The sequence below is a fragment of the Sparus aurata genome, chromosome 10 (assembly GCF_900880675.1).
Source record: "Sparus aurata chromosome 10, fSpaAur1.1, whole genome shotgun sequence".
Taxonomy (NCBI): Eukaryota; Metazoa; Chordata; class Actinopteri; order Spariformes; family Sparidae; genus Sparus; species Sparus aurata.
This window is the reverse complement of record NC_044196.1, coordinates 6,869,482-6,895,669: the sequence shown is the minus strand read 5'-3', so window position 1 is coordinate 6,895,669 and position 26,188 is coordinate 6,869,482. Positions and strand designations below refer to the sequence as shown.

Below are 26,188 nucleotides of genomic sequence, written 5' to 3'. Positions count from 1 at the left end.
TGAAGTTTGAAATGTGAAAATTCAGGCAATGTTTCTTTCATACCGACCTCATTTAAATGTTGTTTGTAATTCATGTCTTGATGACCAAGATGAAGAACAAAAAGTGTCAATCCGACAGACTGCTGGAGCTTTTGTGATGTCTTTAGACTTTAGACTTAGATATTTATTAGTCCCCCCAGGAATCTGCAGAGAATTAGTTTAAATTCCGCGGAGAGCAATTTTGATTCTGCGGCTTTAAAGTTAAAATTCCACAAACATTAAAAAAAACATACCTTTGTAATGTAATAATGAATTAAATATTCTCTTATGAAATGAATTGTAAAACCAGAACACTGTAAAACATTGTGGAACCTACTAATACTGGTTTTAAAATAATCAATCAACATAAACATTTACTTTGTCCCTGTTGGGCAGATTTATTTGCAACATAAAACAGTGCAAAACTTTTCACCAAACTATGGGTGAAGGTTTAGGAACAGAAAGTGCATACTGCATACTGCAGATAGTAAATGTAAACATCAGTTACAGTAATGAAATTCTGACATAAAATGTGCAATCAAGTCGGCCGGGATGAAAACTACATGCGAAATGTGATATTGCGCGGAAGGTCTTTGAATCCGTGGACGGCTGAGAAATCTGCGGTATTTTCCTGGGGGGACTAGTTTATGTTTTTGTGCTATTATCTCCATAGTAAAGACAGCTACAAGTGCACAGCATTTGAGTTTACGTAACATTTGCATATTGTATTGTATCGCATCATGTTGTAACCTAGTTACAGTATGGTATAGTATTTTTCCTTCTCCATGCACATTTGGAAGTTGTGCCAGAAACTCTTCTCTGCATCAGAAGGCACAACTACCAGGAGGAGGGAGTAAGAAGAACAAAATAAGCTTAATTTCATCACCAACTTAAATATTTCACTGCATGTTAATATGTTTGTACTGTGAATGTGAGAATCTTTATATTTTTTTAGAAATATATTTGTTACCCTTGTGGTTTGTGTTGAACTGTGTCTCCTGTCATCCTGTAACAAAGCACTGCAGTCTGATTCTCTGCATGTGCAGATTAAATTGATCTTGATATTGTTTCTGGAATCATCAGATTCTTCCAGCGTATGTTTTTACTTTAATACTTTATAGTTTGACTTTGTTGCAGCTTTTGATGAATGACTGCAATAAAACAAAGCTTCCTGAGGACTGAGGCTTATTTGACCAATTTGTCGATATTCATAAATTTTCATTTTATCATAAACTAAACAAAAAAATCGAGATGCAGGACTTTTACCTGTGGAGACATAACAGGACTGTGAGTCAAGGATTTGCGTTTACTCACCCCAGTAGAACGTGTTTGAACCCTGAATCACAAAAAGGATGATGATTTAGTAAAGACCAGAAATCAGCTGTTGTGACCCGCTCCGTCTACTTGATACAAACAGAGCTGAAGGAGGGGTTTTTTTCTACAAATGAAAGGGAGGAGCAAGGGTTTGCAGAAGACGGCCAAACTAACGGTGTCATAGAAAAAGGCTCAAAACAAGGAAGTGTGCAAGTACATGCGCTCTCGTGGTTTTCAAGCACATGAGCTCGACATGAAACTGCGTCACGACAACAACAACAAAACAAGACATGATCTGCTTCAGGTAGGACGTGTTCGTGACTTTGCTCAGAGAAATCTAATGTTGCTCTTCAAAACCACAGCACATTATCTTTAAATGTGTAACTCTGACATAAACATATGAAATGCATACTGAATATTGTTTTATGCTTCATATTTGATGGGGGAAGTCCTTTAAACACTGTGGAGAAGTTAGTCAAAGATACACAAGATACTCCATTAATACTGTTTTAACTGTAACTAACTCAATTAAACGTGGAGTGAGGAGGCGTTTGCACTGTTGGCTGATTTATTTCAAATTTGTGAGTTCTTAGTTTGGACAATGAAGGGGAATTTCTAATGTGACGCACTGTGTGATGGTGGAGCAGCATGAGTGCGTCGTCTTTGTCAGCTCTTTTTTTAAACACATTATGTCGATGACACACTGGTTTTTCTCTCTGCACCCGTTGAGCATTTTACTGTTACAAGACGTTCAAAAGTGAAAGTTTTTAACTATTTGGAGATATTTTACAGGGATTTGTCACTACTGGCTTTGAACTGAGAAATTTGGATGCAGTTTCCTAATCAGGCTCAGAAATGATGATTATTTGCACATAATGGATGTTAAGAGGTGTTTTAGGACAGCAACAATGGGCTTTTTCTTCAGTTTTAGCAAATATGAGGCAAATTAATAATGATAAGAATTTATGTAGTGTCTCTATGTGCTGAAGTTCTGAGCAGAATAAAAGTGTGAGCCTCCTATCACTATGTTATTATCTTCATAAATCTTGGTTACAATATGAAAATGTAGCTTTCTGTTGTCCTCTGTGACCAAATAATCCTACAAACTGTGCACAAAACATGTTTACAAGTTCAGCCTACTTCAACTTCCTCTTTAAATCTTAAAGGTATCGATGGAGTCTAACTTCCGTGCGGTTTAAACAATGAAGCTTAACCACAATTGACTGCAGCAAGAGCAGGACAGAGGCTTGCTGGCAGAAGAGATACGTGATTCATTTCAAGACACGAATAAAGGAACCTTTGTTGTATTCAACTCATTTCTCAACAGTACACCACACAGAGTGGGAGGAGAAAGAAAACACAGTGATAAAACAGAAATACGACGTACGCTAGGAGAAGAGATTTATAAACCTGAAATGACCTAATAAATGTTGGCAATGTAGGTTTCTGCAAATCACAGATATGTTGAAACTTGACATGTATTTGTTACGGCCAGGGCCTAGGGGAAACCCTGGCGCAACAAGAAATTGAGATTCCCCTCTTCCTTAAACACCACCAGCAGCGAACGTTTTAACAAAGTTGTATTCAAAACAAACACATTTTCGACAAGCATGCATGCTGGGTCCAATGGAGGAGAGTCCACAGGAACTGGGCGGAGCTGGCCTTTAAACTTCTGGTTCCAAGGCAGTGGCCAATCAGCTACCTGGGCAACCTGCAACCACTCAAACATACCTGCACCCAATCACACATACTCTCACTCAGGTAAAAGAGGGATATTCAAAGACAGACAAACATTTATGACCTCTAGGGTCGTAACAGTCAGGTTCAGTTTTTATGTTATGACAATGCAGTTTTTTTGCTCTGGTTAGGGTTAGGCACACGACGAATCTGACTAGGGTTTGGAAAACATGTTTTGACTTAAAACAAATCAACACCTGTCACCTCGAACATGGTTGGAGGCGTCAAAGCGATCTGTTTGTTGGATCGAAAAAATCGGAAAATCGTCCTGAGGTCGCCTGCCCGAAAAGTATCCAGAGGTCCAAATATTTAAAGGCAGATTCGCTCTGTGGTCGCTGGCTTGACAACTGTCTCACCAAGCTGCAACTCCATCAACAGCAGTGTAAACATCATTTGTGTATTCGAGTGTTATGGCAAATCGTCGGTTTGTGTAAATCTCATACATACAACCTTTTCTTAGTCATTTTCAGAAATCCAGGATGAAGCAGCTCAACGATGGCCTTCGGTGATCTCACGCTTCTTCGTTTCCATCATGTGATTGTCTTCCTTCTGCTGTTCCAGTCACACAGAGGTAACTTCAGTGAACAACACAACTTTATGTGCACTGATAGTCAAAGGACACCATTCTAATTTATCAAATATAACTCTATAATTCCACGTTAGTGTCCCAAATGATGATAGCCAACAGATTATTTCATTCTCTGTGGCACTGACAGGTCATTGTGTCTCATAGTGGGACCACACTGGGTGTTGTATTCAAAAAGTCCTGTCAATCAGGTTTTATCAACACTTGAAGGACAAATTAGCATTTTTTAACCATTTACCACGATGGTGTTGTGTGCTGCTGTGGTTTATAGTTTTATATTTATTATTACCTAGTAAAGTAACGTAACTTAAAGCAATGCCCTCATGTCACATCATGAAGCGCCTCATAATGCAGTAAGAGCAGGAAAAGGTGTTTTGGGTGCTTGGATGGGTCATAGTGGACTTTCCTTCTGGAGGCCGAGATTCATACCTGGGTTTGACCAAGAGTCTTCTGCAAGGAATGTTTTTGCAATTATTTGAGAACAAATCTCAGGACTGGGCCTGTATTTGACCCTCAAACTGATCTACAATAGTCCTGTCATTGAGAATAAGTCAGGATCCATTGCAGGAATTCAACTACACATCTGTTTCTCTCCAGGTCAACTTCAGGTGATAGGTCCATCTCAGCCAGTAGTGGCACTGGTTGGTGATGATGTAACTTTGCCATGCCGCCTGGAACCTGCGACTGATGCCTCTGACATGAGGCTGGAGTGGGCGAGACCTGACCTGAGCCCTGGGTTTGTGTATGTGAGGGCAAAGGGTCAAGAACGTGTAGCTCACCGACAGCCATCCTACAGAGGGAGAACTTCAGTGTCCATCGACAGACTGAAGGATGGAGACGTTTCACTGAAGCTCGCCACAGTCAAAGTCTCTGATGAAGGAACATACAGATGCCTCTTCCCCGAACTGGGTCGAGCAGCTTTTATCAACCTTATCGTTGGTAAGTGAACTTTTAATAATATGAGATGGAGCATGTTTGTTTCTACACAACTTATGATTGTACCGTTCAAGCCTTCATGTGGGTTGCTGTGGCTTGGTGAGCCCACATGTGAATGGTTGTTAAGCTCTCTGGGAAGGGAACTCAGTACTGCAGTGTAAGTGGGTGTTAAGTAATGTCTTAGGCCACCTCCTCTGTTCAAATTTGGCCCTTTCCAGTTTGACATAGATGGATTCAAGGCAGGATGTCTGAACTTCATGTGGTTCACAGTGATGTAAACTGATGTATGTAATTACATAAAAACAGCAGTCTTTACACTGATGGTGTCATTTGCTGTTACAGTTCATTTATAATCATCAGAGGAATCACCAGACTGTTTCGTAACGACTTAAAAGTTCCTTGTAGTCACTTCAACACACTGAACAATTTGAAGGTTTGTTGAGTGAGGAGAAACTTAAACTTGGTGAAACAGTTACAACAAATTCTAAATCATTGGAGCCTTCTTATGAATTCAGCATTGAATCCAAAACATGTTTCCTTGCAAATATTTTACAAATACACTAAAGAGTAAACAATATAGGACACGTCTTTGTTGACTGCTGAGAAAGTCCCCAGACTCGATCCATTTTGTGAGTTGTTGAGAAACTATACAAACTTTGTGGAACGTTGTCTGTGCTAAATTTATCCTCTTTTAAATTTGGCAAATGTTAAGTTCTTTCTTGTTTTGTGTAATAAGACATCCACATGTTCAATCAGAGGCATGTTAATGTCAGGTGGGAAGTAACAGACTGGCCTGAATTAACCCTTAGATGTAATGTTGCTCAATGTTGCAAATAAATCAGGAATACAGCAGAATGACAAACATGAGGAAAATATTCAGAAATGTTTAGATAGTCATATACTTTATGTAAAGGAATAGTTTGACACTTATTCCCTTTCTTAATGAGAGATAGATGAAACCTCTCATGTCTGTTAGCTTAGCTTAGCACAAACACTGAAACCAGAGGGAAACAACTAGCCTGGCTCTGTTACGGGGTAACAAAGTCTGCCTAACAACACAGCCTTTGTTTGATTGGTGCAGAAACAACATGTGGTTTTTGCATTCTGTGACTTGACAGTGACTTCCTGAAGTCTCTGCTGAGGAACCATGAGACGCAGACATAAATAACTCAGCTGGAAAACCACAACCAAAAGGCGTGTTTTAACACTCCTGATTTATGTTAAAATTTCAAATGCACAACTAAATTTGATCTCTCTGTTGAAAACCACAGAATCATATTTTTATTCTTCAAGGATCAGTCAGTTTGTTCTACTGCCAAATATGAAGTTTGGTGTTATTTTAGTAAAACATTGCATATCAAATGTTTGAATCCAGGTTACACATCTACAATCAGACAGATCATTAACCTGCCACCTGTTGAAAATGTAATTACAGCATCATGTCATCTTCTCCTTCTCATCTTCAGGTGCTGCCTCCTCACCTGTTGTCCAGAAGACCAAAGACAGCAGTGGATTGGTTCTCCAGTGTGAGTCTACAGGCTGGTATCCAGAACCTGAGGTGTTCTGGCTGGACGGTGAGGGAAACCTCCTCTCTGCTGGACCTACAGAGACAGTCAGAGGTCCTGATGACCTCTATACTGTCAGCAGCAGAGTGACTGTGGAGAAGAGACACAGCAACAGCTTCACCTGTAGAGTCCAACAGAACAGCACCAACCAGACCAGAGAGACACTCATACATGTTCCAGGTAGGAAATCAGTTCTACACATATTCAATACATATCAATGTTTCAAACAGCTGAGGTTTAAGTTCTCATTCTGTTCTGTGTTGTTTTGTTTCAGCTGACTCCATCACAGTTCAGTCCTCTTCTCATTCGAATTGGATCATTTTTATTGTCAGCTCTGTTTGCATCATCATTAGTATCATACTGACCATGAAATGTAAGTCACAAAAAGTATACAAAAAGCAAGGTTCAACTCAACCATCATCTCTGATGATGTAGTTTCATCATTTCATGTTTTTTGTTTGTAGCAAAAACTAAATTAACATATGATATAACATTTTATAGGTTTCTTCTCCTGTTGGCACACTGATATTGTGAAGAGGTGGAGGAGGAGGAGGAGGAAGAGGAGAGCAGAAACAGAACTCGAACCTCAGTCAAAGCAGGAGTAAGTGAGGCAATTAAAAAATATTTTTCATACAGTTTAACTTAAAGCAAGTAAACTGACATTTCTCAGAAGCAAGTGTTGCATTTCTTCTTCTGTTGGCACACAGGGATCAAAATGATTCAGTCAAGAACGAGAGAGAGTCACTCAGTGGACCAAAGAAGCAACTGAAGGAGCAGGAAGAGAGCGAGAAAGGCTGTGAGGGTGAAGAACAGGAACAACAATTATGAGTAGACCTGTGAGCAGGAAGAAAAGGACCCCAGTCCCCCGACATGTCACACTCAGAAAATTCAATTTAGGTTTTTCTTTGTTTGTTATTTGTGGTTATCATTGTTAATGTTGCCAAGACATGCAGCACTTCCTGTTTTGACTGCTAGCTTCATGAAACTGTCTCAGCATGACATATATACATTTTTGGATTATCAGGATACACAATACCATAATTGATAATAACAAAAACATTTATAATAACACAAGTTTCACGAAAGTTTTCTTTACAAAGATTTTACAGTGAAGGCTGCAGTACCACTTAGTTATACACGTAAGAATAATGGATTGGATTTGTATGGCGCTCTTCTAGGTACTCAAAGTGCCTGACAGGGTTCCGGGTCAATTCATTCACACACAGTCATACTGGTGGTGGTGAATTACGATAGTAGCCACTGCTGCCCTGGCAGACTGACGGAAGCGTGGCTGCCATTCAGCGCCAACTGTCCCGACCACCATCGCAAACATACAGCAGCCATTCACATTTACACGAGGCAAGGTGGGTGAAATGTCTTGCCCAAGGACACAACGACCATGACCCAACTAGCAGGGGCGGGGATCGAACCACTGACCTTCCGAACACAGGCCTACCTGCTTTACCAACTGAGCCACGGTCACTATAAATATAGGGATAATGATAGAATGTAATACAAAATAAAATTGAATAAAAATCCGTCATCATGCTGAACCTTGATGGATTGTAACACTTCAGTGCTATTATGCTGGTGAACAGTTTAAAATAAACTGTGAAGAGGGAAGGAGAGAAAACACTTCAGTCTGACAAAGATGTTCTTTATCCTTCATGTGCTGCTGGAGATTTCTTCATCTCCTCAAACATAGATGATTATGTTTTCATATCGTATCATACAGTATTTTCCCTTCTCCATGCACCTTATGCACTTTATGTAAATATATTTTTTTGTAAATGTGAGAATGTATATTTTGTATAAATATATTTGTTAAGCTTGTGGTTTGTGTTGAGCTGTATCTCCTGTCATCCTGTAACAAAGCTCTGCAGTCTGATTCTCTGCATGTGCAGATTAAATTGATCTTGATATTGTTTCTGGAATCATCAGATTCTTCCATCGTATGTTTTTACTTTAATACTTTATATTTTGACTTTGTTGCACCTTTTGATGAATAACTGCAATAAAACAAAGCTTCCTGAGGACTGAGGCTTATTCGACAAATTTGTCGATATTCATCAGTTTTATTTGATCATAAACTAAACAAACACATTGTGATGCAGGACTTTTACTTGTGGAGACATAACAGGACTGTGAGTCAGCTCACTTCATGATGATCCAGATGTTTTGGTCCAGGTGTTTTTCCCTCAGGAGACTCAGAACTTTTGCTCGTGTTGACTCTGATGAACTGCTTTGTCCTCTGTCAGCGTCTCTTCTATCGTCTGCCTCTTCATGTCAACATGTCATCTCATAAACAGCTCCAGGGGGCAGCGCTGGCTTTCTGACTGGCATACAACAAAATACTCAACTTTGTTTCAGCAGTGGACATGTGGTTCTACAGTGTGAGTCTACAGTACTTATTGGCTTAAATTAATTTGATAAAAGACTATACTTGACAAAAAAAAACTAAAACTGACTAAAACCTGTTTGAGATTTCGTCGACCAGAGCTGGACTGAAACTATCAGATACAGAAATGACTAAAATTTGACTAACACTAAAATGCATTTTAGTCCAAAAGAGTAAGAATAAGACCATATCTAAAATGGCTGCCAAAAATAACACTGGGACTAACGGCTGGAACTGAATGGAGTGGCACTTCACTCCTTTGATGGGACGAGGCTTTCTGTCTTCAGTCTGCAAGCCTTTTGTACAGATGAAATATTGAATATAAAAGTGTAAAATTGTGTAGGTAAAATTCAAACCAGAATGGTAAATAGGAAGAGGAATTAAACTGTAATGCAGAACATAACTGTGCCCCAGAAGGAAGGGAGGAACCAGGAAGCAACCAGGAAATGACCAATCTGATGATGTCTGTAGTTGGCTCACCTGTGCCTCATTGCAAAGGCACAAACAATGACTGTCATCAGTCCATCCTCCACCACATGGCTGATGGTGGGTATCTGCTGCATGGGCAGGACAGGACAGAAGTTACTACAGATGGACACACTAACTCTCACGCCTCATTTCAATATATAGCTGTCACAGACTTCTCGGTTTCATTGTTACGTCAAGCTTCAGTTACATGTGCTCTGGTTAAAAAAAATACAGACTGGGCTTTTTTGTCTCTCTCTGCCTGGTTTGGCATTTGCTGTTTCACATCCTGCTGATATGTCTTCATTTCTTGCCACATGGAAGAAAGACAACTTCACGGTAATTTCATCAAGTCTGAGTTGAATTCATCAAACTACAGGTAAGAGTCAAACTACGATTGTCAGTGTTGGATGTGTCATAATCTCTTATTGTTAATAAAATATATAGATGTAAAATGTTCTCTTTTGTAAACAGGGTTTAACTTTCAATTTTGTCAGTGGTTGGAACAAACAAGCTTTCATTTCTGATCTGTTGTTCTTTTTTGTGGTTTCTCAAACACTAGTTTCATCAGTTGCTGTGAGGAAGTGTTAGTTACACATTAGTCTGTTTCAGATAGGAGCTTTGCTTTCGACAGCTGGTAAGATTTCTTTGTTAAAATAAATACTATATCTTAATGTCACAATCTTTGACTGTTAAATCAATGTGTAGATTATTTAAAGTAAATTCTCTCATGTGTACGAGTATTTCATTCTTGTGTTCTGTGTGTTGAGAGGATATTGTTACTCAGACATTTGGAAGTGAAAGTGTTTACTGATTGTGTTTACTGAGTAAATAAGTATTTTTAGCAGTTAGAGTTTATCTAAATGTTTTTTTCTTCACTTTTTTTACAATAATAGTAAGTTAATTTCTTAACATGTGAACAGTTTTTAATGCTGCAGATAAAACATTTACCTTTAGGAATGGAAGAAGACAATGACAACTTACACAAAAATTCAAAGTGAAAAATTTGAAAACAAAAACAAGCAAACTTCTTACTGCTTTTTGTTCATAATTCTGTAAAAGCAGGAAGTTACATCGGTCCGGAATGAACAGAGCAGAGCAATGAGCAACAAAGTGAAACCAAAGACAAAGAAAGACAATTTTAGATTTCTAGCTTAATCATGACCTGTTCTCCACTAGGTCAAGATATGTTATTCAACCACCCCAACTTAAAACTTTATAAAACTTAAAATATAATGATATATATTTTCAGGATTCCAGGATGCTGCATCCAAAGACAGATGGAGTGTCCTTCAGTACCTTCAGTGTTTTGCTGTACATCATATTCTTCATACCGTGTGTTGGAGGTAAATGTAGATGTTTGGTCTGGATGTCTGTTTTTTTCTATATCTGTGCCCTATATTTACACAGTTAGTGTTTGAATGATTCATAAGAACCAACAGTTCTGGAATCATTGCAGTAGATCTCTTCAGTGGTATTGTAGTAATCCCTCCAACACGTGTGCAGCAGTTTTAAACTGTGGCTGGAGAATACCTCATATTGTGATGAGCACATCAGTCTTCTGAATGTTTTAATTTGGCTTCGTTAAATGATTTCTTACCTTTAGAAGAAGAAAAAAAAATCATGAATTCATTTTGACGACTTGAATTATAACTGTGCTCTGTCTTTGCTTTTTTCTCACAGTGGAGTTTAAGATCATTTCCTCCGATCAGCCAATCATAGCCCTGGCTGGTGATGATGTCATTCTTCCATGTCATCTTAGGCCATCAATCAGTGCCAGTTATATGACAGTCATGTGGACCAGACCTGATTTGATTCCAGAGTACATCCATTTTCATCAAGATGGTCATCTGCTGTCAGAGACACAAAATCCATCCTATTTTTTACGCACTGGACTGTTTCTGGAAGAACTGCCGCGTGGAAACGTCTCCATTAAAATCATTAAAGTAAAAATCTCTGATGCAGGAAGATACATTTGTAAACTTCCATCATTGGGGAAGGAGGCCCCTGTCCAACTCATTGTTGGTGAGTCACACTGAGTACTTTGAATAAATGCTTAAAGACACAAATGAACGTATATATTTTAGCTGGATCCAAACACTCCACTGTCTGAAATTCCTTCTCTCCTCTCATCAGGTGCTGTCTCCTCACCCTTCATAGAGATTGTGTCAGATAACAATGAACATGTAGTTCTACAGTGTGAGTCTACAGGCTGGTATCCAGAACCTGAGGTGTTCTGGCTGGACGGTGAGGGAAACCTCCTCTCTGCTGGACCTACAGAGACAGTCAGAGGTCCTGATGACCTCTATACTGTCAGCAGCAGAGTGACTGTGGAGAAGAGACACAGCAACAGCTTCACCTGTAGAGTCCAACAGAACCACATCAACCAGACCAGAGAGGCAAAGATACATGTTCCAGGTAGAGAATCAGTTCTGCAGTCATTAAACATTCTGCCTGTTTTTCAACAATTGAAGTCGGGTTCACTCTGTTCTGTGTTTCAGCTGATTCCTTAAAAGTTAGGTCGCCTCCTTACTGGATTTTGAATTTGTGCATTACCATTTTTCTGTCCATCTTTGCCTGGATGCTGATTGTTTGCATACTGAAACGTAAGTCACATCACAATTTTCACATCATCTTACTGTTGTTCTGTGTGCCGCACTGAACTCAACTAAGTACTAACGACGGGAACTGAATAGAGTGGCACTTAACTTCTTTTGATGGGGTGGGGATTTCTGTCTTCAGTCTGTAAGCCTTTTGTGCAGCTGAAATATTGAATAAGTGTAAAATCATGTAGGTAAAATTCAAACCAGAATGGTAAATATTAAATGTGGGTGAGGTGGTGCAGAGGTTTGAACAGGCGCCCAACACCAGAGACTATAACTGTCACACCTGTAAAGCATGTTACTGTCTTTTCTCTTTCATTTGGTTTTAAAACAAAATTAACGCGACCATCATTTGTTTCTTTGTTTCACATGTTTCTATTCTCTGAAAGAACTACATCAATAAAGCTCATTTTAACAGACTCTTCCTCTGTTGGCCCTCAGGCTCGGAGAGGAATTAATCTGTAATGCAGAACATAACTGTGCCCCAGAAGGAAGGGAGGAACCAGGAAATGACCAAACTGATCTGATGATGTCTGTATTTGGAATCGCCTGTGCTTCATTGCAAAGGTTTGACCCTTGATGAATTTAGAACAATGACTGTCATCAGTCCATCCTCCACCACATGGCTGATGGTGGATATCTGCTGCATGGGCAGGACAGGACAGAAGTTACTACAGATGAACACACTAACTCTCACGCCTCATTTCAACATATAGCTAAAGATGTGCGCAACCTGAAGTCCATTCATTTCTACAGAGTTGCATTAAGTTAGTTGTTCCTACAACTGTCACAGAGTTCACAGTTTCATGGTCAAGTCAAGCTTCAGTTACTTGTGCTGTGGTTAAAAAGATACAGACTGGGCTTTTGTGAAGCTCTTCAGTATGAAACAAAGTGCAATAAACTGTGAGTAATCTGTGGAACCAGTTGGAGGCGTGTGTTTTTTTTCTCTTCCTGATTTTGCATTTGCTGTTTCACATCCTGCCACATGGAAGAAAGACGACTTCACGTTGATTTCATCGAGTCTGAGTCGAATACATCAAACTACAGGTGAGAGTTTCTTGCTAAAGTCAAACTACTATGTTCAATGTTGGATGTGTCATAATCTCATATTGTCTGACTGTTAAATCGCATTTGTGTCAAAGTGTGCCTGTATTTTTATATTGTTGTTCTTACTCAAACCTTTGAAAGGAAACACTGAACACCATTTCTACAGTTGAAACTATCTTTAAAATAGGTTTAGAGTTTTGTTAATTCATCTTAATACAAACCCACACTTTCTGAAGAGTTATTGGTCAGTGTAATTTTTATTAATGAGCTAATGGCTTACCACCTCAGTATCAAAGATGGGAGTAGCTTAGCCAAGAGAGATAGCCACTGCCAAGCTGGTTAGTGAACTGCCCAGATGTTACCAATATTTATGAACTGACAGATGAACGCCTTCAAACTATGAATTATGCATGTGGATTCTGCTCACATGTTAAGCAACATCCTGAGACCAAAGGGGGGATTTTGAGACCCACAGATGAGTCAGTCTGTGTTTCATGCCACGAGGAACAAGACAATTATACGTTAATTTCAACAAAGTCAGGCATCACAAGACTGTCTGTTTAAGACAGGAAGTCAGACAGTGTAAAGTTGTGTAAAGATACATTTTTGATGGTATGGTCCTGAGTTTAAAGTTTTCAGTTATTTCCTGTTATAATTTGGAGGTTTTTTGCTGACGTGTCATGTTCTGTGTTAAAACCCAGTGCACCAAGGGAAAAGGGAAGCAACAGAGGAACCACGTGGTTCAAGTAAAGTTATTCATAAGACAGGGTTTCAAAAGAGGTTGCAAATAAGAACAGTGAGTCAAAACTCTGACAGCAAGGGCCAACGGCTGCTGTCACACTACAGAACTAAGTATAACCACATGAGGACTCTTCAAAAACTGAGCTGATGATCTTAAAATAAACAATCTACACGACAAATGTACTGACTGTGATGGTGCAATGACTGTTATCAGTTCTTTAATCAATACCTGGCCCAGCCACAAGTAAATCAGAAGTCAAATTGCATTAATCACCGCCAGTAGCACTACTACAAGTTCAGCGTGTGCATGCACACACAAAGGCTGGCCAGAAGTGAGTCAGCTGATTTATCTATCTGAGCTGGGCTTCTTGTAGCTTTGTTGCCTTAATTGCTATGCAGTTATTGGAGGGTCAGGCTAAGTGACTCTCCACCAATCAGGCTCCAGAGGGTGGAGAGCCGGTAGGTGGCGGTGTGGTTGCAGCCAAAGAGCCAACCAGAGACCGGGGATGGCACGTCCGGTTAACATACACTCAAGGAAGGATCAGTCACACAGAATAAGGGGGAGGCGTCCTGTCTGTATGTGGTTTGAGGTCTTTTTTGATTGCCTTCATAGTTTCACCCGCCCCACAGTAGTCTTTCCTACCGATGATATTTAAACATGTTTTCCAGACTCTCAGTCTGTTCTTCTGTTTTACTCCTCCAGTGTTGTTAAGTCTTGCATTTGGGTCCTTTTTTGGTTAAGCTTGATTTTTGATTTGCATCCACTTTGTTTTTAAATTTCAGAAATCCAGGACACTCCAATGACAACACACAGTAAGGAAGTGTCCTTCAGCGTCCTCAGTGTTTTGATGATCTGTCTCGCTATCATTCTTCTAACGATGTCTTTTGGAGGTAATTTCCAAGCCCAACACTTGAGTATGAACACACCTGGCAATATGATCAATTTGATATAAGAAACACATGACTATTGTTTCAGCCAAATCAAGCAGAATCTAATGAGACTTCATGTGTTTAGTCCTCTAGAACCGACTCTCCTCCTTTGATTCATCTTTATTAGATGTTTTCTTGCTATTGATTCATTCTTATGACATGATTTATAACTGTGCTGCTGTTTCGCGCTTGTTCTTGTGTTTTTCTCGCAGCAAAGTCTGAGTTGATTTGTTTACATCAAGCCATAGCTCTGGTTGGTGAGGACGTCCTTCTTCCATGCAACCTTGAACCTGCAGTCACTGCCAATTATGAGACAGTGGTGTGGACCAGACCTGGTCTGATTCCAGAGTACATCCATTATCATCAAGATGGACGTCTGCTGTTTGAGAAACAAAACCCATCTTATTCTTTACGCACAAGACTGTTTATGGATGAATTGCCACATGGAAACGTCTCCATGAAAATATTCAGAGTGAAAATCTCTGATGCTGGAAGATACATTTGCAACCTTCCATCAATGGAAGAGGAGTCTTCCATCCAACTCACTGTTGGTGAGTCAGACTCTGATTGACTTGATGTACATATTTTGGCTTGATCTGAACCCAGTTTGAAATTCTTCTCCTCTCATCAGGTGCTGTCTCCACACCCTTCATAGAGGTTGTGACTAATAACAGTGAACATGCAGTTCTCCAGTGTGAGTCTGCAGGCTGGTATCCAGAACCTGAGGTGTTCTGGCTGGACGGTGAGGGAAACCTCCTCTCTGCTGGACCTACAGAGACAGTCAGAGGTCCTGATGACCTCTATACTGTCAGCAGCAGAGTGACTGTGGAGAAGAGACACAGCAACAGCTTCACCTGTAGAGTCCAACAGAACCACACCAACCAGACCAGAGAGACACACATACATGTTCCAGGTAGAGAATCAGTTTTGAATACTGTCTGTTGTAAGATATGGTCAGAAATGTAGTTCAAAACGGTCAGAAAAATAACTGCATTATTGAAGACGTCTATGGAATGTTTTGCGATGTGTACTGAAGTTAGCATGCTAACCAGCTAGCCCATCCTGTCTATACAACTTTGTAGCACAGGAGGTAATAGTTTTCTACATTTCACAAACTCTCTTAGCTTTAGTGTAATACATGAGCAAAATAAACTCACAAAATGTAAAGAACGGAAAATAATCCTCATTTCACATAGTAAGATTTGAAAATGTTCCAGCTTTGCACGTCGTTTTCACTCACTGCTGGTGTCATGGAGTAATAGTCCTGGTCAGAGTCACTGTAAATCGCCTCCATACTGTATCCCCTGTCTTAAAACTGACCTCTGTCAGTTTTGGAGGCTGTGTTCAGTCCCTGTTCAGTGTCGAGCTAATCTGGTTAATCTGGTAACCACAAAGCTGCATCCAAGTATAGCTAGTATAGAGCAGAAGTTGTCAGAAGCTCTGCTGAAACGCTGCCCCTTATATTTTGGGAGCTACCTTTGAATTCTGGTCATATTGTACCAATCATATCTCAAACGATTGAGGTTGTTTATAAAATGTCCTGCTGTTCTGTGTTGTATCATTTCAGCTGATTTCTTCAAGGATCAGTACTCTTCTCATAGGATTTGGATTCTTTCTGTGAGTGGTGCTTTGATCATCATCATTATCACCATATGCATAAAGAAACGTAGGTCACACATTTATTTTCCTTTCGTCGGCTGGATTACTCAAAAACTGCTGAACTCCACCAAACTTGGACAGAGGATGGGTCACAGCCCAGAAAAGACACCCTTAACTGTTGCCACAAATCTGGATAAAGGGACAGATCCAGGATTTTGTTTTCTCACTTCATTCAACATTGACAGATGGGGCATTTTTTCAGCATCTTTGTTTACAAGTTCCTCTGGGAATAATGCATGGATCGTGATGTGTAAAATCAGGCGTATGGAGCTCCTCTGGGCTCTCTTCTTGGCCCTTTGCTCTGCTCTTTATATATTGCACATCTTGGTCAAATTATTCACAGTTATGGAAAACATTTTCACCAATTCGCATTTTCATATTAAAAGTTCAGAGGCCAGCTTGTCAGTATTTAATGGAAGATCCTGCTGCTGAATTATTTGATTGTTTCAACCTGTCCCACCTGTTAGTATAATATTTTTTTTTTGGTGGGTCCGTCTCAATGTCAATTAATTAACTTCAGCATTTCAAACTCGTGTTTGTCCTGCTGACGAGAAAACAGTTAACATCTAATTAAAATTGCATTTCTCTAACTTCTGTTTTTATTTGTTTCCCTCAAGGTCGCTACGTAAGCCGCTCTTTTCTCTTTCCCTGTCTCTAGCTTTTTCCTCTTCCTCCCCTTTTTTCATCCAGGCTTCTCTCTGGTGGACTGTCTGAAACCCAGGAACCTCTGTGGATCGTCGTACCAAACGGGCCAGCCCCCCTCGTTACTAACTTCTGTTTTACAATCTTCTTGTACTGGTACAAAATATCTTTACATCCTAATAATTTTGTGCTGATTATTTTGTGTGACCTGTTCTTTTCTAGGTCACCATGGCCTACTGGACCTCGTGTGGCTTGGACACCATTTGGCGGCGCCTGTTTCCTATGAATCACCTGCATCAGATATTCTTGTCAACAATATCTATGAACTGTTTTGTTGTTCTGTTCTGTATACGCGACACCTATTGCATGTCTGTCCATCCTGGAAGATTGATCTCTCCTTTGCTGCTATTCCTGAGGTTTCTTCTATGTTTTGGGTTTTTTTCCCCTGTTAAAAGGGTTTTTTTTTCTCAACATGGCAAATTTTTCCTCTCTAGGATGGAGGATCTTAGGTTAGAGGGTGTTATTCACTGTACTGATTGTAAAGCCGGTTGAGGCAGTGAAATTATAATATTGGCCTATATTCATGAAATCAAGTCAAATCAGTTGTTAGCTGCGTTAACATGGACAATATTTCTTCAAAATGATTGAAATCATTCTGATAAGAGTTTCCATCTTAACTGTTTTGCCTACTGGACCTCGTGTGGCTTGGACTTCATTTGGCGGCGCCTGTTTCATATCATTCGCTTGCATCAGATATTCTTGTCAACGATATCTATGAACTGCAATTTTGTTTTTCTGTTCTGTACACACGCCATCTATTGCATGTCTGTCCGTCCTGGAGGATTGATCCCTCCTTTGCAGCTCTTCCTGAGGTTTCTTCTATGTTTGTGTTTTTTTCCCCTGTTAAAAGGGTTTTTTTTTTCTAAACATGGCAAGTTTTTCCTCTCTAGGATGGAGGATCTCAGGACAGAGGGTGTCGTTCACTGCATAGATTGTAAAGCCGGTTGAGGCAGTGAAATTATAATGTTGGCCTATATTCATGAAATCAAGTCAAATCAGTCATTAGCTGCTTTTACATGGACAATATTTCTACAAAATGATCGAAATCATTCTGATAAGAGTTTCCAACTGTTTACATGCATGCTAGATGCAGAGTGCATCCAGCTGCTGTCGAGTGTCTGATCTGATGGAAATATAACAGAGGAGGAATTACTTTTTGAGAATATTCTGTTTCCATATTTCATGTGCGTGTTTATTGAGCTAATGTTAGCAAATGTTGTGATGTAAGTCAATATTGAACTCACCAGTAATGCTGCTGTCGTCTGGAGTAGGAACAGAGTTATCCTCAAACCTCACAGCTACACTGCAGCAAGTCGTGTTCAGTCTCCCATCAGATCATCCATGAGTCTATCGGGGTCAGAAACACTTTTGCTGTTTTGACTGAAAGTGTCGTTGTTGTCTTCAGCTCGCCTGTAGCTTCCTCTGCTGTAAATGATCCAAACAGGAGTTGGACCTTCTGACTGGCCTTTAAAGGTGCATTCTGTAGTTTTGGAGAAGAAGGTTGAAATGTTTGTAATATTAATGAGGTAATAATACAAACTTTTTTTACATGAGTGAAAAAACAAGCTGTTCTCAGAGGAAAATAAGGTCCCAGAACACTGTTCGAAGCTAGAAAAGTGACAGCGTCCGCCACATATAAACACAGTAAAACAGTATAAATTGTGTTGTACTTTAATGTCAGTTTATCCATTATTTGTTATTATTGTTAGGTTTGAGTAGGCATTAAAAAGTCAGTTAATTAAGATCTCTCTATTCTGATCAACATTTCTTCCCTTAAACTACAGAATGCTCCTTTAATGCAATAAGACTGAATGTGTTTTAACTAAATGAATCTGTGATGTATGATTAAAACAACTCCTTCCCTTATTCTCTCTTTCTCTGCCTCCCTTCATCTGTCCTCCATCCCATTCACATACTGCAGATGTAGTGAAAGTTCATGTAAAGTCCAACTCTGCCCCCTGCTGCACATTAACTGTCATGTCATGAAGGAGAAACTGTGAGGAATTATTGTAAAGAGAAATCACAGAAGAGAAGCTGACTGATTCTGTTTCCTACATTAAATCACAGTAAGAGGGAGAAGAAAATCTCCACACATGTCACAATAATGTGATCAGTAATTTTATTATCAGCTCATCTTTTTTCATCTAAATGCAAACACGTCTAACATTAATAGAACATGGTACTACATGATATTAGACATAAATAGAGGAAACACTGATTCTTACTTTTAAACTATACTGAACAACTGAAATGTAAAAAACTTTAGGTTTGTACCATCATGTTAAAATGTTAAATAACTATATTAATAGTAATAATAGTTATTAACGTGCTCCTCAGAGGATTTTGTATGTTCATCCACATACCACAAATTACATAAATCATATTTTTGGATACAGTGTAGGATATTCAGATACAAGCAACACAAGGTGCTTTAAAAGAGCGTAGAATGACTTTTAAAACAGTAAAGAAGACACCAAGAAACAAAACATTAAAGCAAGTTAAAGAATAAGATAAAATAGAAGAAGCTTAAAAGAGACTAAAAGTCTTTAGTTTTAGCTCTTGGGACTGAAATCAGACCTGAACCTGACGACCTCAGAGGTTCTGGATGGTTCTGACAGAAGCAGCAGATAATAAAGTGTTTTATAAAACCAACAGCAGGATGTTGAATGTTTTCTTTGACTGACAGGAACAGAACAGACTCTGGAGTAGTATTAAAGCCAAGGAAATTAATAATCAGACTGAATCACAGAAAATATTATTCATATGTATTTATTCACTGCAGTGCCTCTGAAATCTTTACACTTTTGGACATTAAATACCATACAGCCTGAGACATATGCACAAAACCTTATAAACGTGTATTAATTGTAGCTGTATAAGTAAAATAAAATGCAGTTGCAGAAGTTATTTTCATCTAGTTACAGTTTTGTTGCTGTTATCATCTACAGAAATCACATTTGGCGATACTAACAAATAAATAGGTATAGATAAATACATACATACATTGAAAAAAAAAAAAAAATTGGTCTTTGAAAATCCAGAGCGTTCTGACTTAAATTGTAACTGAGTTCTGTCTGAGTGGCGGAAGTGACGTCATCCTCCCCCTCCTCCCTGCGGGTCTGTCAGGGTTTTTCCCTGTGACTGTGGAGGCTGTCAGGAAATATAAACAGGTATGCGCATGTTTTTATTCATGAATAGATGTGTTTCAGGTGTTTGTCTCTCTCTTTACATCACACACAGGCTCATTTATATGTATATCTTCAAAATAAAAGACAAAATCACACACTGAGGAACCTGCAGTTTGTTTATAGTTTGTTTTTATATCGGTGAACGTCGAGTTTAACTGTCTGCTCACACAAATCACAGAGAGTTAAAGTCGAGACATCAGGACTGAGATATGTCGTTCATATGGAGTTTTTAAGTCCGTTTCAGTAGATCTGAAACACGTTTTACTCACATCATCAGCTCCGTGTGTCGAAAGTGAAAGTAAAGTGAGACTGAGTGTAAAGACGCAGTGAAGGACTCTGAGTGAGCTCTGTCTCGTATCTTACTGTACAAGTGTTGGACAGTAAAGTCAAAGTCACGTTTGGATTCACACACCAGCCTCGTTCCAGTTGAATTCACCTGCTGACATGAAGGTGACATGTGAGTGAACGACCACCAGAGGGCGCTGCAGGTCAGCTGTCACACACTGAGGAGGGAAGTGGATATTAATATCATACAGCTGATGATTGTGATGGGAAACCCGCAGCTGAACGTTTAGTATGTATATCTGAGGGTTTCTTAATGTCATTAGAAGAGAAAAAATAATGGGTATAATATTATTTAATCCCGTGTTATTAATAATAAATAAGATTTTTTTTATTTCTATAGAGCACTTTTAGGAACAGAGTTTTTGAAGCACTTTGACAATCAAGCAAAAACAGGAAACTCAGTAAGAAGATATCTCTGAATAAACACAAGGAAGAGTTGTCCAACATTTACATTTAGTGAAGCTGTGCGGGGTCGAGTGAGGGAGCAAGTGAGTCTTTTGCGGAAGATGGCAAGTGACTCTGCTGTCTTGGCATTGGTTGGGACTTCGTTTCCTACACTGAGGTGCCAAAACAGAGAAGAGTTTGGACTTCGCAGAGCTGGCTTTGTCTGCTTTCAGCGATGGCAGTACCCATCGGCCAGCTGATGTAGATGAGCAGAGCGCTCACGCTGGGACGTGTGGTCTGCCAGTGTTTGGAGGTAGATGGGTGCAGTTCTGTTGACGGCCTTGAAGGCCAGCACCATCGTCTGGAAACGGATGTGGACTGCAACAGGAAGCCATTGGAGGTCATTGAGGAGGGGGGTCACATGGGAGAATTTGGTCAGACTGATAGATTAGGTAGCGTTCTGGATAGGTTTAGTCACAGAGGCTGGGAGTCCAGCCAAGAGGGAGTAGCACGGGAGATGACCAGCGCTTGGACCAGGAGTTGCGTTGCGTCTCTTGTGAGGAATGACCGGATACTGCGGATGTTGTAGAGGCCAAATATGCATTATCAGCCCACAGCAGTGATGTTGTTGAGGATTATAAACAGGTTCCTCGCTGTTGATGAATAGGGGTGTGCCAAAATATCAATACCACGATATATCACAATATTTCGTCTTGAGGTATGTTATCGATAGACAAATGTGCCAAATATCAATATTTAAAATAAATATTTAAATTTGTTTTATTTTTTTGGGCCCACCACCACCACCCCTCTTCGGAGGACAGCTTTATCTTTATTCAAACATAGGTATACAACCAAATGAAATTTAAAGAATGGTTTAAGTAGCTCTAAAACCCACACATATAGATACCTAATGATAGTTGTAGTCAGTGTGTGTGTTAAGAAGAGACACTGTGCAATATACTCTTTGTTTACTTGGCTGTCATTCATGTGAAATTGACTGACAATGTTTTGTAATTCCTGTGAAATGGATTCAGTGCAGTCAGTAAATTTTGAATTTCTTCAGTGACACAGATATCGTGGTGAATCGTGGATTAAATTTCTTGCAATATTGCAGTTGCAATATTTATCGCAGAATCGCTGTATGGTGATATTATCGTTATCGTGGGCAAAATATCGTGATAGTATCGTATCACAAGGTAACTGGTGATACCCAGCCCTATTGATGAAGGCGATACTGTGACATCCTCGACAGTGGTCGGCAGGTCCATGCGAGGGCAGTCTGTCCCCGGGATGAAGAGGAGTTCAGTCTAACTAAGGTTGGGTTTGAGGTGATGAGCAGCTGTCAAAGCGAAGATGTCTGCAGATATTTGCGAGATGCACGTTGCAACGTTTGTGTTAGAAGATGGGGGGGAAAGAGAGGACCAGTTGGTGTCGTCTACATAACAGTCGAAGAGAATCCATGTGATGTGACTGCAGAGCCTAGTGATCTAGTGTATAGTGAAAACAGAAGTAGTCCTATTACTGAACCTTGTGGGACACCAGTTTCCAGACAGCAGGGTTTAGACAAGGAGCCGTTCCATGTAACCTGAAAGGATTTGTTAGGTATGATGTGAACCAGGTTAGAGCTGAGTCAGTAAAAAAGTAGGTAAGTTAATCAACCTAACAAAACAGGTGTCAATTGAGTTTGTTTTAGCTGTTGAAAAGCCGGATCATTCATGTGAATTAAAACTGTTTCTGTATCGTCATTCTGATAAACTTTTCCTTTTGTTTTATTTCTACTTTCAGAACTCCAGGATGATTCATGTGAGACTCAGCCCGGCCCTGAACTTTCAGTTTGGTGTCTTCACTGTCCTGGTGCTCCTGATACACTCATGTAAAGGTGAATTTAACATTTCTGATGTTGCCCTCATAAACACATGTATTCTGCATTCACTGCAGAAATTAAAATAAAAATCTTGTTTTCTTTTCAGGTCAGCCTCGTGTGATCGGTCCAGCTCAGACAATAGTGGCAACAATCGGTGAGGACGTCATTATGCCGAGCTTCCTGGACCCTGTCATGGATGCTTTTGGTATGACAGTGGAGTGGACGAGACCCGCCCTGAACCCCAGTTTTGTCTTTGTGTGGCGTGACGGAGTGGAGCTTGAGAGTAAAAAAAATCCACTGTACGAGGGAAGAACATCAGTGTTCACTGAGGAACTGAAGCGCGGAAACATTTCACTGAAACTCTCCAGAGTGAGAGTATCTGACGAGGGACGATACAGATGCTTCATTCCAGCACTGGACAAAGACCATGTTGTTCAGCTTGTTGTAGGTAAGAGGTAATATCTTCCTCCATTGCTGCCATCACTATGACCACAAGAGGTCACCCCAGAACATAAATGTGACTGTCGATTGTTCTTGTCTGGTCTTCAGGTGCTGCCTCCTCACCTGATGTCCAGAAGACCAAAAACAGCAGCAGAGTGGTTCTACAGTGTGAGTCTACAGGCTGGTATCCAGAACCTGAGGTGTTCTGGCTGGATGGTGAGGGAAACCTCCTCTCTGCTGGACCTACAGAGACAGTCAGAGGTCCTGATGACCTCTATACTGTCAGCAGCAGAGTGACTGTGGAGAAGAGACACAGCAACAGCTTCACCTGTAGAGTCCAACAGAACCACACCAACCAGACCAGAGAGACAAAGATACATGTTCCAGGTAGAGAATAAAATGTTTATAGAATCACTGTCTCTGCTTCAGATAACTGTGATTGTACCTCACACATTTCTGTTCTGTGTCATTACAGATGATTTCTTTACGGGCCCGTCTGGTTCTAGTTCATCTCTTCCTGTCATCATTGGTTTGATTCTCTGCATCGTGTTTGTTCTCGTAGCAGCTGCTGCTGTTGTTGTGTGGAAATGGAGACAAAACAAAATCAGTAAGTCTGCAAATATTTAAAATCACATGAAGTCAAATCCATTTTGGCTGGGTTTTTTTTTGCTGACATCACCTGAACAATGTCATGAATGGATCTGTGGCAAATTTGTCAGAATGTGTTTGTTGGTATAATATTATTTTCCTTCGGGGCAAATTGTCTGTTTAATATTATGTTCTTTGGGCTCTAATAGCTGTGGACTGTACGTGGCTAGAAACAAAAAAACTTGAAAACATGACCCCAGTTAGCAACATTGTGGCCTGGGCAAGAACACAATTTTGGAAAAACCACATCCCTCACGCCCTGAGTGCTGTTGACTTGAAATTGGACATTGAAGTCCAGCTCAGTATGGTCTACCAAAAAAACTGATGTGGAATTGTTTAACTGCAAAACCACAAGTGGTCACTGGGAAAGATTGGAAGCTAGTTTTTGCAGCACTGCTGTGTCAGGTCTTAATGATACATTCATGTATAAAATCATGGCTGCCATTAACCAAAAAACTTGATGAAGGGCCAAAAAATTGTCATAACTCATTCAAATCAAATCAAATCAATTTTATTTATATAGCCCAAAATCACAATCACATTGCCTCAGTGGGCTTTACAATCTGTACAGTGAACAACATCCTCTGTCCTTAAACCCACGATTCGAGTGAGGAAAAACTTCACATGTTGATGGAAAAAAAAACCTTTTAACAGGGTAAAAAAAACAATGGAAGAAACATCAGGAAGAGCCACAGAGGAGGATCCCTCTTCCAGGACGGACAGTCATGCAGTAGATGTTGCTCATTATGACTGGTCAGTCATCACAAGAGGGCACCAAACATATCAAACACATGTGACTGAAGCCAGTCGACAGGATGATCTGTGAACACATTAACCAAAAAAAGAAACATGTCATGTGAACTCTGTTGATTGTTTGTGATCACAGGGAACAAGAAGCAGCGCGAGGATGAAGAAGGAGGAAACAGTCCAGAACTGAAGCTCCTGATGGGAGGAGACACAGACGGAAAACAACCAACAGAAGAGACAGAAACAGTGAACAATGTGGACGAGTTCAGAGGAGAACCAGGTCAAACTGAAACAGACGAGGAAACACTACAACAAGAAGCAAACAATGCTCAATGTGCTGAGAGTGAAGGAACAGAGCTTCAGTTTACACAAGAGGCAGGAGGACAAACAACAAGAGAGACACAAACAGGTTTGGACCAGAGTCAAGAAGAGACAGAGACTGAAGCAGTTACTGAGACAGATTCTCTACATCCAGTCAGCACTAATCTGAACAACAAAGACACTAAAACTGTGACCATGGTGGAAGAAAGACACAAAGACAATAATCAGCAGACAGCTGAGAAGAAAGGAGCCCAGAGTTTAAAGGAGAGAGACAAACATGGAGAGCAGCCAAAGGTAGAGACAGCGGACACTAATGTTCACAGGAACAACGAAGCAACAAGTCCTCAATATCAAACAGACGCTCAAACACCACAGATAGAACAAAACGATGCTAAAGGTGCTGTAACTGACGGAACAGAGCCTCAGTTTACAGTCAGAGATGGACAAAGAGATCCGTCCTTGGCAGAAGGAGAGATAGGAAATGGTTTGGAGAAGAGTCAAGATGAGACAGAGATTAAACCAGTCAAAGCAGGAGATGTTCCAGATCCAGCAAGAAATGATCCAAACAACAAAGAGCATGAAAACAAAAATACAAGTGACAACACAGAGAAGCCACAGGAAGGACAGACTGACAATAAACAGCAGGTAGAAGAAGAGAATAGAAAAAAATGTGCAGCTGATGAAACAGAAGCTCAGAGTTTGACTGAGGAAGACAAACATGGAGAGCAGCAGACAGCAGAAAGAGAGACACTGAGGGACAGAGAGAAGGAAAACCTGCAGAAGGAACTAAAGACAAAAGAAAGAGAACTGGAAAAAAATGTTAGATATGTTTCTAGATATGAGAGGCAGATGAAGGATAAGGAGGAGCAGATAACTGAAGTCAAACAGCAGCTGGAAGAGGTGAAGAGACAGAGAGAAGAGACTGAGAGGACGATGAGGTCAGTGAAGAAAAAGGACAAAGATTATAAACATTTTTTAGTTCTGAACAAGAAGGAGGAAGAACTTCAGGAACAGCTGGAGAAGTTAGAGACACAACTGGAGGGAATAAAGAAAACGAGAGAGTATGTCAAGACAAAAGAAAAGAAAAGCAACAAATGAAAAGGAGGAAACAAAGGAGCTGGAGATGCAGAAGAATCAGAGTGATCCAGTTGATTCTTGATCCCTGGACTGAAGAGTGTAACCTTCAATGAAGATGGATGTAAAGTGCAGTAGATGTTTAGTTGTGGACATTTGTCAGTGTGTCAGTGTGATCATGGTCTGACTCTGACTGAACTCTGGACTGCATGTGTTGTGTTTGAGTTGTGTTGCTGTTAAACAGTCCTGTCTGTTGTGTCAGTGCTGCTGCTGTCATGGTACCGTTTGGTTTTTAGTTTTCTGAAAAAGTCAGAACTCTAATCCTCGTCTGTAGTTTAATATCCATCTTGGTAAAGACACAAACATCACAGCTGACTAGGGCTGGGCGATATGTACTAATAGTCATATCCCGATATATTTAGGCAGAATATCGATATACGATATATATCCCGATATTTTTATGCAAAGTGAG

General features: G+C 40.1%; 3 protein-coding genes across 5 annotated transcripts in view; all 3 read left to right on the top strand.

Moving 5' to 3' along the window:
• Positions 1–12,545, top strand: part of LOC115589825 (butyrophilin subfamily 1 member A1-like) — a 19,513-nt gene extending 6,968 nt beyond the window's left edge. Inside the window, exons 5-6 of the mRNA XM_030430994.1 lie at positions 11,521–11,625; positions 12,064–12,545. Of these exons, the coding sequence (XP_030286854.1) occupies positions 11,521–11,625; positions 12,064–12,080 (122 nt within the window). The 3' untranslated portion in view covers positions 12,081–12,545. The remainder of the gene's footprint in view (positions 1–11,520; positions 11,626–12,063) is intronic.
• LOC115589812 (butyrophilin subfamily 1 member A1-like) lies at positions 1,441–8,192 on the top strand. The gene is made up of 7 exons (XM_030430974.1): positions 1,441–1,636; positions 3,530–3,640; positions 4,253–4,594; positions 6,058–6,336; positions 6,431–6,529; positions 6,658–6,757; positions 6,864–8,192. The coding sequence occupies exons 2-7, from the start codon at positions 3,565–3,567 to the stop codon at positions 6,982–6,984; spliced, it is 1,017 nt and encodes a 338-aa protein (XP_030286834.1). The 5' UTR covers positions 1,441–1,636; positions 3,530–3,564; the 3' UTR covers positions 6,985–8,192.
• LOC115589786 (DNA ligase 1-like) lies at positions 9,011–26,188 on the top strand. Of its 3 annotated transcripts, XM_030430942.1 has the most exons (8): positions 9,029–9,100; positions 9,344–9,398; positions 9,582–9,656; positions 10,272–10,365; positions 10,703–11,044; positions 11,156–11,437; positions 23,402–23,533; positions 24,461–26,188. In XM_030430942.1, the coding sequence occupies exons 4-8, from the start codon at positions 10,281–10,283 to the stop codon at positions 25,738–25,740; spliced, it is 2,121 nt and encodes a 706-aa protein (XP_030286802.1). In that variant the 5' UTR covers positions 9,029–9,100; positions 9,344–9,398; positions 9,582–9,656; positions 10,272–10,280; the 3' UTR covers positions 25,741–26,188. The 3 variants fall into 3 exon arrangements, with proteins under 3 accessions (XP_030286801.1, XP_030286802.1, XP_030286799.1); XM_030430941.1 differs by lacking the exon at positions 9,582–9,656 and having other exon boundaries at positions 9,011–9,100; XM_030430939.1 differs by lacking the exon at positions 9,582–9,656 and having other exon boundaries at positions 9,043–9,398.

Coding starts and splice junctions, on each gene's coding strand:
- LOC115589812 (XM_030430974.1), top strand. CDS start 3,565: ATGGCCTTCGGTGATCTCACGCTTCTTCGTTTCCATCATGTGATTGTC. Junction 3,641..4,252: donor GCTGTTCCAGTCACACAGAG/GTAACTTCAGTG, acceptor GTTTCTCTCCAG/GTCAACTTCAGGTGATAGGT. Junction 4,595..6,057: donor TTTTATCAACCTTATCGTTG/GTAAGTGAACTT, acceptor TCTCATCTTCAG/GTGCTGCCTCCTCACCTGTT.
- LOC115589786 (XM_030430941.1), top strand. CDS start 10,281: ATGCTGCATCCAAAGACAGATGGAGTGTCCTTCAGTACCTTCAGTGTT. Junction 11,438..23,401: donor GGCAAAGATACATGTTCCAG/GTAGAGAATCAG, acceptor GTGTCATTACAG/ATGATTTCTTTACGGGCCCG. Junction 23,534..24,460: donor ATGGAGACAAAACAAAATCA/GTAAGTCTGCAA, acceptor TTGTGATCACAG/GGAACAAGAAGCAGCGCGAG.